We start from the raw sequence: 14,618 nt of genomic DNA, 5'->3' as shown, positions 1-14,618 counted from the left end.
CCAACACGACACCGCTGCGTGAGTTTCCTGCTGTTACTAGAGGTCGGCGGGTTTTTTTTCCCCAGGAAACTGGGTGTGCACGTCTCATCCCCGTGCCAATTCTCTTGCCGCTTCTCCTTCTCCACGCGGCGTCCTCCGGGCGCAGGCTGCAGCGCCGCGTGCTTCAAGCTGCCGCGAAGCTGCGTCCGGCACGGTCTGGCTGCGGGCCCGGCCTCCGCCTCCTCGGCGCCCCGCCCCGCCCTCCGATTGGTCAGAGCGCCCCGCCCCGCCCCGCCCCTCCGAGGGGATAAAAGCAGCTGCCGTGCAGTCTGGGCGCATGCAGGCTGCTAAACCCAAGCCCAGCTCACTAGCACCTGCTACTGCGCCTTTGCTTTCTCGCGCTCGCGGACCCTCCTGGAGCCCGCCACCATCCTGCCCACTACGTGCTGCCTTGCGCCCGCAGCCATGTGCCGCACCCTGGCCGCCTTCCCCAACACCTGCCTGGAGAGGTAAGGGGAGCTTGTCCAACTGCTTGTTGGAAGTCCCACCAACTCCTAGGGAGTGGAGCGGCAGGCCTGGGGACCTGGGTGGGCGCGGGGATGTGGCGCTAGAGACTTGAGAGGTAGAGGCGAACTTGATGCCACGTGCTTGGATTCCAGGAGCAGGGAGAAAGCAGGGGGAAGGGAAGCGAGGGCCGGCTGCTTGCTGCTATCCCCTTCCTCTGACAAACTGCAGTCGTGCTCAGGTGACCTACTGAAGACCTGGCTGCAGGAAGGCCACGCTGACATTTCCAGGCAGAACTGAGCTTGCCCGTTTCTTAAGCACTTGGTTTTCATTCCTCAGCCCAGAGCTAGGGGCATAGCCCCCTCTGCCTCTAGCAGGCACGGAGATTTTTTGGGGGGCGGGGGGGGTCCCACTGTTGAGGGTGTGTCCATGTTTCAGAGAGCTACTCAACAGCTTCCAATCGTTACTGGCTGGGAAGGAAAAAGTAAAGATGAAGGCAGAAATCAGTTTCCACACAGTTCAGAAATACTCCTGAAAAGAATGCTGAGCTCTCTTCTGAATCAACAGGCATGAAGAGAGAGATCAGTGTGACTTTAGGAAAAAGCCCATATATGCAGTGTGTGTATTACCCAGAAAGTGTAAGACCTACCACGGCATAGCTCAGACGGTGCTTTTGTCGCTTTGGGGTTGATGATGCTGTTAAGAGAAGCACATTTGGGCCCTGGGAACAGCCAACCGTTCCCAGGAACTCTTGAGGCTAAAGTTTCGGTGGTGCCACCCAGAACTCTTCTGGGACCCATAAACCTCTCCATACTGGCTGAGCAAATGAGAATCCTTTCATGTTCGTGATTTGTTTTCCAGAGCCAAAGAGTTCAAGACACGTCTGGGGATATTTCTTCACAAATCAGAGCTGGGCTCCAATACTGGGTGTATTGGCAAATTCGAGTGGAGCAGTAAACACGGCAAAGAGAAGTAAGTGTTGCTGACCAGCCCAGGGTTCCTAGTGGGAAAGGAGTGGGAGAGGAGTCATGAGGAGGGAAATGCAAGGAGAAGCCAGGACACGCTAAGTGGACCTTGGCAACCCCTCTCTAGAGATTTTAGCAGGACTTGTTGCTGGTCTGTTATGACTACTTGGCTCATGGGTGAATGGGTAGGTGGCTCCAGGGCTCCAAGTCCATCCACGGATGAGGACACACAGGGTGTGAATGTCTAGTTACCAGACTCTCCCACCTGGGGGTTCATTGCACATACGTCCAGGGCTAGGATGGAGTCCAAGACCACTTGAAGTTTTTATTAATGACTCTAGCATGCACCTTGCCTAGAAACCCTTTCATACTGGCTGTCAACAGTACCAAACTCTGGAGTTATGTGTAGATGTCAGCTCTACGAGGCCCTATTTCCTTGGGGAGGTATACAAAACAAATCTTTGAGAGTCAGGGGAATCGAAATAACTTTGGGCAGAGAAGAGACAGCCTTAGAGATACTGACTGAGGACTAAGGAGTCCCTGGCTTTGATTTCTGGTTGCTGAATTGTCCTCTAGAAAACACCACTGCTTAGACCCTAAGTCCAACTAAGAGTTTGAGGTGTCAGCTTCAACAATCGCCAAGCAAGCCTTTGTGTGAATTTTACTCAACTTTCCATCAGAGTTCTGGCTAGAATTTGTGCTATGCTTTACTTTGTTGACGTTTTTTTCTTACTTTCTTTTTTTTCCTTTTGCTTTTAGTAGAAACTTCTCAGAAGATGTGCTGGGGTGGAGAGAGTCGTTCGACCTGTTGCTGAGCAGTAAAAGTGAGTAGGAGCCTTTTGTGTCTGTCTGTGGGTGGCACGTGGGTACTCACGTGCTTTGGAGCCAGGCCCAGGACTGCTGACAGCTTGGGCAGAATAATAGTAGTAATAATAATAATAATAATGACTCCTAGTGTGCCAGCCTCTATTCAACGTACAAAGGCAGGTCCTTTGTTCAAGAAAATTATGTTTAAAAATAGAGCCATTAAGCGCAATTGCTGTCCTTTCTTCTTTAGTTCCCTTCTGTCCCTCATCTGACCTGTTTCCTCCTCCCGCAACCCAGATGGAGTGGCTGCTTTCCACGCTTTCCTGAAGACCGAGTTCAGCGAAGAGAACCTTGAGTTCTGGCTAGCCTGTGAGGAGTTCAAGAAGATCCGATCAGCTACCAAACTGGCCTCCAGGGCACACCGGATTTTCGAGGAGTTCATTTGCAGCGAGGCCCCTAAAGAGGTTAGAGCTCCGCCATACACACTGAATCTGCACCACCCTGCCTGCTCCTTGCCCTCTGAGAGTCTGGGCTAGTGGGGAGGAAGGGGTAGAAATAGAAGGGCCTTACTTGACACAGGGGTGAGTGGGCTTCTGTGGCCAGAGACTAAGAAAGCCAGACTCAGTGCCACTCCTGGGTCTTCACACTGTGACTCATGATGGGGCAAGATGGGTTGGCAGGATTTTCAGCTTCAGTCCGTACCCACCTTGATAAACCCATCCATTTTTAAAGGTTCAAAACACTCACCAACTAGAAAGACAAGGTTAGCACGAGGACCTTATATAGCCTGGCTCAGTCCCCAGGCTGACCTGCCTGAGGCTTGCAGGTGTGGTCTGTGATTTTTTTTCTACCTTCCCTCCTGGACACTACTCATGGTGGCAGCATTCGATAAAGAACACAGCGCCGCCTGGTGGAGAGATCAGAGTAACGCCTTACTTTTGTACCTTACTTTTGTTTTCTGACCACTGATCATTTCCACATAATTCCGTAAAGGTATTTTAAGCCCCAATTATATTCAAGACACTTACAGTCATTGTCTATGTCACAGTTAACTAAACAAAGTTCCTTTCCTAATGGAATTATATTTGAATGGGGGAAGATGCCAATAACTAACTAGACAAATATATGCCAGGTGATGAGCTGTGCACTCATAAAAATACAGCAGGAAATGAGAGGCAAGGAGTACCAGAGGTAGGGCCTGGGAGGAGGTAAGGTTTTCCATTCTGTAAAGGGAAGTCAGGAGGGGGCTGTTTGACATGGTGACAACAGAGACATAAAAGAATTCAGGGAGGGAAGAACATTCTAACACAGGAAGCAGCAAATGCAGAGGGCAGAGCCTGCCTGTCGCAGTCACAGATGAGGAAGCGGGCCTCTGCAGAGCAGGCAGGAGCAGGAGATGACGTCACACAGGAGGCAGGTGGCCAGTGTGGCCTCTGGGAGCCCAGTGGGCCCAGAAAGCTCTTTCGCTCTTTCTCTGAAAGACAGGAGGAGACAACAGAGGTGTTTCCAAACTGAGCCGGGTTTTTAAAGGCTCACTGTAGCTGCTGAGCAGAGAACAGACCACGGGGGTGGGGGGGCGGGGTGGGGGGTGAGGTAGCAGAGGGACCAGGTAGGAGGCCCCAGTGCAAATCCCAGGAGAGCTGAGAGTGACTCGAAGTAGGGTTGCTGTAGAAGAAAGGGTGAAGGGGGTTGCATTTGTATACATTCTCAATAGAGCCTCATGTTCATTCTGTTAATTTGGAGCGACTGGAGGACAGACACTGGGTCAGATGTGGGGACAAGCCCAGAGCTGAAAAGCTAGTTAGTGATCAACTCAGGAGCCCCCTGCTTCCTGATACAGTGTCTGGTGCTCTTTCCGACGCCCAGCCTGCTGCTGTCCTCTCTCAGCATTGTCCACCCTCCTCCCCAACTCATCTGTGCGTGCCCTACTTCCTGCAGGTCAACATTGACCATGAGACCCGCGAGCTGACGAGGATGAACCTGCAGGTTGCCACCGCCACATGCTTCGACACGGCTCAGGGGAAGACACGTACCCTGATGGAGAAGGACTCCTATCCACGCTTCCTGAAGTCGCCCGCTTACCAGGACCTGGCTGCCCAAGCCTCAGCCGCCTCTGCCCCTCCGTCTAGCTGCAGCCTGGCCGAGCCCTCACACACCTGAGTCTCCATGGCAGTGAGGAAGCCAGCCAGGAAGAGAGGTTGAGTCACCCATCCCTGAGGTGGCTGCCCCTGTGTGGGAGGCAGGTTCTGCAAAGCAAGTGCAGGAGGACAAAAAAAAAAAAAAAAAAAAAAGCACTCCAGCAGCCTGTTTGGAAAGCAGCCTCTCCTTCAGATACTGTGGGACCCATGCCAGAGAGGGGCTGCCACCTCCAGGACCTGTGAATAAGGGCTAATGATGAGGGCTGGTGGGGCTCTCTGTGGGAAAAGGTGGTACAGGGGTTAACACTGGCTCTCGTTCTCACGCTCTCTAGCGTGGTTTAGGAAACATGCAGATAAAGGGAACCGTGAAAATGAGAGGAGGAAAGAGGCCCGGATCAGCTGTTGTGCCTGTCGCTCAGCTGACTCTCATCGCATCCTGATTTCCTGATTCCCAGACTGTTCTGGGCGAGGGAGGGGCCCTGGGTGTGGAGCTTCCCCTTTGGCCCTCCTCACTGACTTCTCGGCTGGCCCAGGATCCCTTAGCTTGTCCCTGCTAACACACCTGCGTGTCAGTCCGGCCTTGCAGTTACGTCAGGGCCAGCACGCTGATGTGACTCTTGCCCCATGTGAGATGTTTATAGGCCTGTGAGCCCTTTCCAAGTCAGTGGAGAGCCCTGAAAGGAGGCTCCCTTGAATCTGTCCCAGTGCTCAGGGTGGCCCCCTGCAGGTGGCCCCGACCCTGTGTTGCAGCAGGGGCCACCTGTGAGCAGGCCCACCCAGGGGGCCTTTTGCTGGATGTGCCCTTTCTGAGCTCTGGGCTGCCCTTGGAGGCGGGGCCCAGGCGAAGATAGTGTGGAAGCCTCGGGGAGTGGCTTTTCCAGCTCTCATGACTCGCAGCGTGGAATGAGACAGAAAACGATCCTAGGGAACAAATCTCTTGGCAGTCCCAGAAAGTCCTGCTGAAATCGAGCCAGTGTGTTTTGTGAGTATGAGAACAGGCAAAAGGAGATGCCCCGAGATAGAAGGGGAGCCTCGTGTTTCTTTCCTGCCGACATGAGATGCACCATGGAAGTGGGCAGAGGTGGCACAGGACCGTGGTGCCCTCGGACAGAGTGCAGAAGCTGTGGGGAGAGGCTGCTTGGAAGGGTGGGACTGTGGGAAGTCAGAACCTGCTTGTCACCTCAGGGCATCACCGAACAAACATTTCGTGATGGGAACTCCTGCAGCAGAGCCCAGGCTGGGGAGGTGAATTACCCAGGGCAGCCCCCTTGTGGCCCAGGATAATCAACGCTGTTCTCTCTGCACCCTAGCTCCCCCAGGAGATTATTTAAGTGTATCGTATCTTTGGTTTTGTGTGATTGTCATAGCATATTGTTTTTGTTATTGTTGGTGCTGTTATTTATTATTGTAATTTCAGTTTGCCTCTACTGGAGAATCTCAGCAGGGGCTGCAGCCTGACTGTCTCCCTCTCTCTACCAGACTCTACCTCTGAATGTGCTGGGAACCTCTTGGAGCCTGTCAGGAACTCCTCATTGTTTAAATATTTATTTATTGTGACAAATGGAGCTGGTTTCCTAGATATGAATGATGTTTGCAATCCCCATTTTCCTGTTTCAGCATGTCATATTCTTATAAAATAAAAACAAAAGTCAAATATGACATCCTGTCTCCAAGTGCTATGTGGGACAGGGGAAGAGGGGAAGTGCTGTGGAGAGCTCTGGGGAGGAGCTGGCTTTTGGGAATTCCACAGGAGAGGCGAGTGAGCTTCCACAGCACAGGCAGAAGCAGTGGGAGGGCTCAATGTTCACCTGGTACCTGCCAGAGTCAAGAGAAGGGGATAGGTCCTAATGAGGGCTATTATGATCAGTGACTTTTTAAGCTCATGACAGCCCAACTTGTGTTGGGCTGTTGTGTGGATTGGACCGGGCTCAGCCCACTGTCATTTCAGAGCCCATATCTTTTGCCCACCTGACTGGGACTCAGCATGAGCCATTCCCAATTCTGCCTGTAACAGTGCAGGGGTCAGTGCCCCTTGAACAAGTAGCAGGGCATCATCAGTTAGGGGGTGACTTTTGTAGCATTTTTACTTTTAAAAGTAATTTGTTATTAAATTCAATGACAAATCTTTCATAATTCATGTTCAAGAAATTATTATTCTTTTATAATTTCATAGAAGTATCTGAGATGAGGCACATTGAAGCCACTCTATACATGAGGCTGCTCCATTCTGTGGGCCTAGGGAATAAGGGTTGAGCTGTGCTCGAAAGAATTTGGGGATAGGGAGACAGGCGTGATGGCTCATGCCTGTGAGCACTGAGGGAGGGAGGCTGAGGAGGGTGGATCACTTAAGCCCAGGAGTTCAAGACCAGCAAAGTCAAACATTAGCAGACGTGGTGGCACATGCCTGTTGTTTCAGCTACTTGGGAGGCTGAGGTGGGAAGATGGCTTGAGCTGGGGAGGTCAAGGCTGCAGGGAGCTGAGATCACTCTACTGCACTCCAGCCTGGGGGACAGAGTGAGACCCTGGGGGTAGGTTTGCAAGCATCAGAATCTGTTCTTCCTCTGCCAATTGCCTCCTTGCTCTCCTTTTTCATCCTATGAATCCCTCTCATTTTTGTCTGAGTACTACTACTTAAAATTTTTTCCCTTCTCTCTTGAACTGTTTCTATACAGATCTAGACCTTACGTGGACCTTCATTTCTCCCCTATTGGTAGTCTGAGTAAAGTGATGGGACTTCAGGAACATGGGGTAGAATACGCCATATAATCACATCTTAAGCACAGATCTAAGGAGTGATTCTGTGGACACCGGGGCAGGGCCTGCCCTCTGTTAGTCCTTGCAGCAGCTCTGTGGAGTGGGTCTGAACACTCTATCATCCAGACGAGGAAACAAGCTCTGAGAGGGAAGGACATGCTGGGGCAGCCGGCCAGTGAGTGGCAGAGCGGGCATTTGAACTCAGTTATACCATGGGGGAGTCCAGTCTGTGAAAGATGGGTGGAGGAATATGACTGACAGGGGAAGATGGAGCAGAGGACCCAGGGAGACAGGGAGGTACTAACACTTGCCCTTTCCTATGACTTTCCTTCCATTTTTATGTCTTTAACATGCACGTATTGAGTGCATCAAAATCCCTCAGACCCAAACGGGTTGGGTCCAGCTTCTCCACAGGCTCATGAGACTTCCTTAGAGGACTCTCTCATCCTCTTCAATCTGGGATACCACAATTTCACGGCAGATCTCCCTGCCCCAGCCTATCCCTGTGCTGATTCATTTTCCAAGCTGTGCCAGTCTTCAGCCCAAAAGCACAGATCTGAGCACTCCGTGGCTACATTAAAACCCTTCAGCGGTTCACTTTTGACTCTAAGATAAAGTGGCGCTTTAATCATGACACACAAGGGGCTCTCTGACCTGACCCAAGTCCCTCTCTAGACGTATCTCCTGCCTGGACGGCCTTCACTGTCAAGCTTTTTCCTTCTCGCTTTTTGTGTGGCTGCACATGCTGTTCTGTCTGCTTAGAACACCACTTCCTCCTCGTTTTTTAGAAAATAATGGGGGTTGAGCAGTGAGGAGGAGAAGCAGTCAACTTTCAAAATCCAGCAAAAACATCTTTTCTGTGAAGCCTTCCCAGATATCCCCGTACAGAGTTAACTTCTCCCAACTTGCATGATTCTAAAACACACTGTTCTTACTTTGATTGTAGCACGTGTGGAATTTCTCCGTAACTTCTCTCTTCACAGCTCTGGCTGGCCCATTAAACTGAACTCTTCAGGGTCAGGGTCATATTATTCACCTTGGTGAGAGGGGGCAGAACAGAGCACAGCAAAGCTGTGGAGTCGGAACATTGGGTTGAAATCCTGACCATTCTGACAGAGCAAGACTGTCTCAAGAATAAATAAATAAATAACAAATAAATAGTTTAAGAAATCAACCTAACAAAAATGTATAAAACCATTACACGGGTACAAAAAATATATATTAAACCTTTATGAAGGTTAAAATATTTTATTACATTTCATTAAAAAAAAACAACTAAGACATTTCACAGTATAAATTATTTCCCAGTATAAATATTGTATACTATAATTTCGAGATGGAGTCTCGCTCTGTTGCCAGGCTGGAATGTAGTGGCGCCATCTTGGCTCACCGCAACCCCCACGTCCCGGGTTCAAGCCATTCTCCTGCCTCGGCCTCCTGAGTACCTGGGATTACGGGCATCTGCCACCACGCCTGGCTGATTTTTTGTGTTTTTGGTAGTGATGGGGTTTTACCGTGTTGGTTGGGCTGGTCTCAAACTTCTGACCTCGGGTGATTCGCCTGCCTCAGCCTCCCAAAGTGCTGGGATTATGTGCATGAGCCACCATGCCCGGCCGTATTTTTCCTTCTGTCTGGCTTATTTCACTTAGCATAATATCCTTCATGTTGTTGTGAATGGCAAGATCTTGTATTTTAAAGCTGAGTAATATTTTTAAAATTTTTTGACACAGGGTCTTGCTGTTGCCCAGGCTAGAGTGCAGCGGCATGATCACAGCTCACTGCAGTCTCGACCTTCTGGGCCCCTTAGGGGTCGAGTATTGTAAGAGAGTACAAAAAAATTGTTTTACAATTTTGTTTTAAATTTTAACTTGGGTGAAGTTTTCTAAGAGAGTGGATTTTAGAAAATGATTTTCTGTAGTAATCATTTCAGCATGTTCACGTTTCACAATCAAAACATTGTGTGGTATACCTTAAATTTAAACAATAATAAAAAATTTAAAAAATTAGAACAAATACTAGAAAAAAATAATAGTGAGGTAAGACCTTTAAAAAAAAAAAGAAAGAAAGAAATCCTGGCCCTTCACGTGGGAAAGTTGCTTCAGTCCCCTCAGCTGTAAAATGAGGCTACTAAGAGTGCACGTCACAGGGACCACTGAATGAAATAATCAAAGTGTGTGGCAGAATGTTGATGCTTCATGACTATTGACTTTTATTATTATTATTATCTGATTCCCAGTACTTAGCACAGTGCCTTGTATACAGTAGGCATTAGTCAAGTCTAAAAGTCTTTAGACTTTTTGAAATGGCAGGATCAGAATTTGAACTCAGGATTCTAAATCTTTTTTTTTTTTTTTAGTATAACTGCTTCAATACCATATTTCGTCTGATGTTTAGAGCATTCCAGAATTTCAGATAGTGAAATGGAAGGTTGGAGGCATTAAGTAATAAGCCAGGGTATTACAGGGACCGTGGGATTCCTGCAAACCCAGGTCAGCCAACGCTATTTTCAAATACGTGCCCTGTGACTGTGCAAGGCCGCTTGTCTTTCACCCTCTACTGCCTCACTGTGGCCATGCCAGGCAATGCAAGCTTTTAAAGTTTGGCTTCTTCCTTTGGAATTATACATCCAATGGCTTTAATTTGTTTCACTACAGTTTTATTTATGAATGCACTTTAATAAATGTGAAATTTTAATAGAAATGAGAATTATTAATAGCACTACTAAAGCAGCCCAGCAAGTACAGGAGTTAAGCCAAGATTTCTTTAGTTTATAGAGATGAAATTAGCTTTAAAAATGGAAGCTGGAAGGTAGAGAAAAAAGGTGTCAGGACCTATTACCGTGCTGACTGCAGGGTAATTTGCTGTCACGAGTCCTTTAAATTGGTCCAGTTATTCAAACTGCTTTAAGGAAGAAAAGGAAGATTTGAAATTTAAATAACTGAGGCATGCTCCTAAGGGTAAGAGATACACACTGGTTAAGTGCTTGATAAAGGAGCTGGAGACCCCATCCTTTAGAAAGATGTTTCTTGATTTACAATGTTGGTGATTTTCTTCTTTCTTTCTTTTCTTTCCTTCCTTCCTTCTCTCTTTCTGAGATGGAGTCTCGTTCTGTCACCCAGGCTGGAGTGCACTGGTGCTATCTCAGCTCACTGCAACCTCCGCCTCCCAGGTTCAAGCAATTCTCCTTCCTGGGCCTCCCGAGTAGCTGGGACTACAGGTGCGCACCACCATGCTCGGCTAATTTATTTTGTATTTTAGTAGAGACAGGGTTTCACCATGTTGCCCAGGCTGGGCTTGAACTCCTGAGCTCAGGCAACCCGCCGCCTTGGCCTTCCAAAGTGCTTGGATTACAGGCGTGAGCCACCGCGCCTGGCCAATGTTGATGATTTTCAAGCTTTGATCTGTAATCAGAGAATGATTTAATTTAGTCTTTCAGAAAAGCGATAATGTGTGGATTAATCTTGTATTTGTAATGGGATCCCACTTAAGGGGCAGTTCCATGCTGGGGGGTAGAATTGCCTCAGCTCAGTTCATCTCAGTTCCAAGGGGCAGACTCACAGGCTTCATGGTATAACCTAACCGTAGAGTCAGCAGGCTCGGAGGTTGGGCAGCTGAATTCAGCTCCACATCTGCTACTTATCAGCTGAGTAAACAGCAGCACGTTACTCAATTTCTCAGAACCTCACTTTTTCCTGTAAAATGTGAATAACAGTAATATTGGCTTCATAGGGCTTTTGTGATGACAATGAGAACATTTGCAAAAAATATTTATCATAGCACTTGAAAGTAAGTGTTCAAAAAATGGTGGCTGCTTGTATGTGGCAGGCACTGTTCTAAGTCCTTCACCTATGTTAATTTCTGTAATCCTCATGACACTGCTATGAGTTAGCTATTATTATCATTCTCATTTTATAGACACAGAAACCAAGGCCTACAGTTTAAGCAAATTGCCCAAGTAAGAGCTAGAAGTAGCTACCTCAGTTAGCTATGATTGCTGTGTATCATCCAACCACTGTTTTCCTTTTCTTTTTCCCTTTCTTTCTCTTTCTCTCTCTTTCTTTCTTCCTTTCTTTCTCTCTCTCTCTTTCTCTCTCTTTCTTTTGACAAGTCTCATTCTGCCACCCAGGCTGCAGTGCGATGATCAGTTCAACACCATTGTCTTCTCACCAAGATCTAAGAAGGGCTTTTGGTAAGTAAAATGCAATTTATTCCTAAGCTTAGAGAAAATCTCTGCAGTCTCAGGGGTCTTTCTTTTCAAAAGAGGGAAAGATTAATTCTAACATCTTGAGTGTGGGAAGGAGGGAGCTGGAGGGAAAGCGGGAGCTATCCTTACATTTCACCTTGGCCTTGGTTTCTCTCTCCATGTTCCCAGCCTGGAATTCCCATCCACTGCTGGAAGGGGTCTCCTGTTCTTGGTGATTCCGTCTTCAGAGTCTGGGCCTCTGAACCCAGCAGCGACTGGGGTCTCTTTGTGGACAGACTGGTCTCTCCTGCCAGGACTGTTGTCAGACTCCATCTGTCTCTTGGGGCACCCCTCTCCTTGATACTCCCGGCTCCCATGGAACAAAACAATTCTGCAGAATGCAGCAATGAGTAGATGATGTCCCATGACTACAGTAGAACAAGACAAAACTAAGGCCACTTCTTAGTGAGGGCTGAACACGAAGCGAAGAAAAGACGGCGTGCCACGACAAAAGTAACCAACACGCCTCTCCTGGGTGACATGAGCCACTGCTGTTTCTTCAGCAGGGACAGTGTAACTACACTTTGTTCTCCGTGATTCCTAGATGATCATAATGAAGGCAGCAAAGTGCGCTGCTTCCCGGCACCACTCAGCTGAGAATAAACCTCTATTTCCATAAACCCTCCCTCAAATCACCTGACATAAAGCCCAAACCCTATAATAAGTATCCTGATTCCCTCTTAGAAGATATTCTGGGGCTGGGGGCAATGGCTCCCACTTACAATCTCAGTGCTTTGGGAGCACAAAGCTGGAGGATTGCTTGAGGTCAAAACTAGCTTGGACAACACAGTGAGAACCTATCTCTACAAAAAAATTAAAAAATTAGCCAGGCATGGTGGTGCATGCCTTACAATGGGTCCTAGTCACTTGGGAGGCTGAGGCAGGAGGCTCACCTGAGCCCAGGAGGTGGAGGCTGCAGTGAGCTATATGATTGTGCCGCTGCACTCCAGCCTGGGTGACATAGCAAGATCATGTCTCTTAAAAAAAAATAAACCAGCCTGGCCAACATGGTGAAACCCCGTCTCTACTAAAAATAAAAAAATTAGCTGGGCGTGTTGGCGCATATTTGTAATCCCAGCTACTTGGGAGGCTGAGGCACGAGAATCACTTGCACCTGGGAGGTGGAGGTTGCAGTGAGCTGAGACCACACCACTGCACTCCAGCCTGGATGACACAGTGAGACTCTGTCTCAAAAAACAACCAACCAACCAGAAAAAAAAAAGGACAAGCTGTTTCTCTGTGATGTTCAGTGATATAGATCAAATACTGAGAGCAAGTTACTTAACCATTTTATGCTTCGGTTTTCTCATCTGCAAAATGGGGACAAAAATAGTACCTATGTCATAAGGATAAGATTAAATAATTTAACATATGCAAAGTGCTCAGAACAGTTCCTGGACCCTATTGAAGAGCTATGTAAATGTCTGTCATTATTAACAGCATCGTCCACATCTTCACCACTCTTACTACTATCATTAGGTCTGTAGCAAAGCGGTGTGGGCCAGGATGCAGAGGTAGAAGCATGTGACATAATGTGATGGAGAACTGCAGGCTAGCACTGATGATGCGTGAGGAGTAGGGACAGGCAGGGACTGTACTGTGACCTGAAATCATGATATATTGGGTTTTTCAACTGTTTATGATCCATTTCTGCCTGTTAAGACGCAAGTTCCAAGAAGAACTCCATGAGGAACTTGTGTGGTAAATCACTCTATGCCGGACACACAGAATAGTCACTAGTTACACAGTCAGCACTCAATCATTTTTTTGTTTTTTGAGATGAAGTCTCACTCTGTTGCCCAGGCTGGAGTGTAGTGGCATGATCTTGGCTCACTGCAACCTCCACCTCCCGGGTTCAAGCAATTCTCCTGCCTCAGCCTCCCAAGTAGCTGGGATTACAGGTGCACACCACCATGCCTGGCTACTTTTTGTATTTTTAGTAGAGACGGGGTTTCCCTATGTTGGCCAGGCTGGTCTTGAACTCCTCAACTCAGGCTATCCGCCCGCCTCGGCATCCTGAAGTACTGGGATTACAGGCATGAGCCACAGTGCCAGTGCACTAAGTATTAATTAAATGAATACTGGGTTAAGGATTTTGAACTGTATCCTGAAAATGATGGTGAGTCAGTGATGCAGGGTGGGACGTGGATGAGGGACTAGGAAGCAAGTCATCAGTCTCTTGCTATACATGATGACGAGGGCTCGACTCGTCCTTCCTCTGCAGATGAAAGCAAGGAACTTGGTGTTGGGATGAGGATGAGGGGTGGCCTCCAGGTGGTGGTGCCATTTGTGGAGATGGAAAAAATAAGACGGGCAGATTTAGGAAAAGATGAGCGTTTCCATTTGACACATGTTCAAGATTTGTAGGTCTAAAGCTCAGCAGAGAGGCTGGGGTTAGAGAGCGAGGCCTGGGAGTCCCCGGTGTGTAAGGGGTGGCAGAGGCCCCCCGTCTGGATGGCGTGGCACAGGTGGTTGTCACGTGGCCATACACTACTTGCTGTCCACAAGTCTCAGGGCTTTGTCTCCCCAGAAAGACTGGGTATTCTTTGGGGATGGGAATACTTTCCACTGCAGCATGACATACACAGTACACAGCTCGGTGCTAGGAAGATGGTCAAGAATAGAACTTGTAGAGCAGAAAGGAACCTTCAAAACCACATTGCAGGAGACAACTGAGGCCTGACATGGTTGAATCACATGCCTGAGTTCGCTCAGCTAAGCAGTCACAGAGCTAGCTGTAGGAACAGGTCTCCAGGCGCCCTTCTGAGGACGCCACACTGCCTCAGGGCTGTGAACTGAGTGAGCTGAGACAGGTGACAGGGCTCGGGCTTCATGCTTACTTAACTTCCGTGAGCCTCAGTTTCATAATCAACAAGATTCTCAGGGGTTAACTGGGACCATGCAGCCTGTAAAGCATTGTGTCTGGCACACAGTAGGTGCTCAATATGTGTTTACTTTCCATTCCTTTCTTCCAAGAAGACCAGGATTTGCAATGATAAAGAAAGGATGCAAGAGTGATGGATGGAGCTGGCTGCTCCCACCTGCAAGGCTGCAAGACTGAGAGGTGAGCTACATGACCCGGGGCATCACATTCCTCATCAGCAGACCAAGAGTGGTCATTGCTTTCCTCCAGAAAGTGTGCAAGCAGAAGCTCGGCTCCTGGTGCCAGAGTGAGCCTGTGGCTGCTTTTTCTCCTCTTCCACAATCCTCACTCCTTTCCAGGCTCCG

General features: G+C 48.4%; 1 protein-coding gene across 2 annotated transcripts; it reads left to right on the top strand.

The window, feature by feature from the left end:
• Nucleotides 1-314: 314 nt before the first annotated feature.
• RGS16 (regulator of G protein signaling 16) lies at nt 315-6,052 on the top strand. Of its 2 annotated transcripts, none has more exons than XM_012444664.2 (5): nt 315-488; nt 1,345-1,455; nt 2,208-2,272; nt 2,553-2,719; nt 4,194-6,052. In XM_012444664.2, the coding sequence occupies exons 1-5, from the start codon at nt 445-447 to the stop codon at nt 4,413-4,415; spliced, it is 609 nt and encodes a 202-aa protein (XP_012300087.2). In that variant the 5' UTR covers nt 315-444; the 3' UTR covers nt 4,416-6,052. The 2 variants fall into 2 exon arrangements, with proteins under 2 accessions (XP_012300087.2, XP_012300088.2); XM_012444665.2 differs by having other exon boundaries at nt 331-488; nt 2,211-2,272.
• Nucleotides 6,053-14,618: the final 8,566 nt, after the last annotated feature.

Source organism: Aotus nancymaae, unplaced genomic scaffold (assembly GCF_030222135.1).
Source record: "Aotus nancymaae isolate 86718 unplaced genomic scaffold, 86718_ANA_hifiasm-v0.15.2.pri h1tg000108l, whole genome shotgun sequence".
NCBI lineage: Eukaryota > Metazoa > Chordata > Mammalia > Primates > Aotidae > Aotus > Aotus nancymaae.
Note: the sequence above shows the minus strand (reverse complement) of the source record. Positions and strands in the feature narration are given on the sequence as shown.

Coding starts and splice junctions, on each gene's coding strand:
- RGS16 (XM_012444664.2), top strand. CDS start 445: ATGTGCCGCACCCTGGCCGCCTTCCCCAACACCTGCCTGGAGAG. Junction 489..1,344: donor CCCAACACCTGCCTGGAGAG/GTAAGGGGAGCT, acceptor TTTGTTTTCCAG/AGCCAAAGAGTTCAAGACAC. Junction 2,273..2,552: donor CCTGTTGCTGAGCAGTAAAA/GTGAGTAGGAGC, acceptor CCCGCAACCCAG/ATGGAGTGGCTGCTTTCCAC.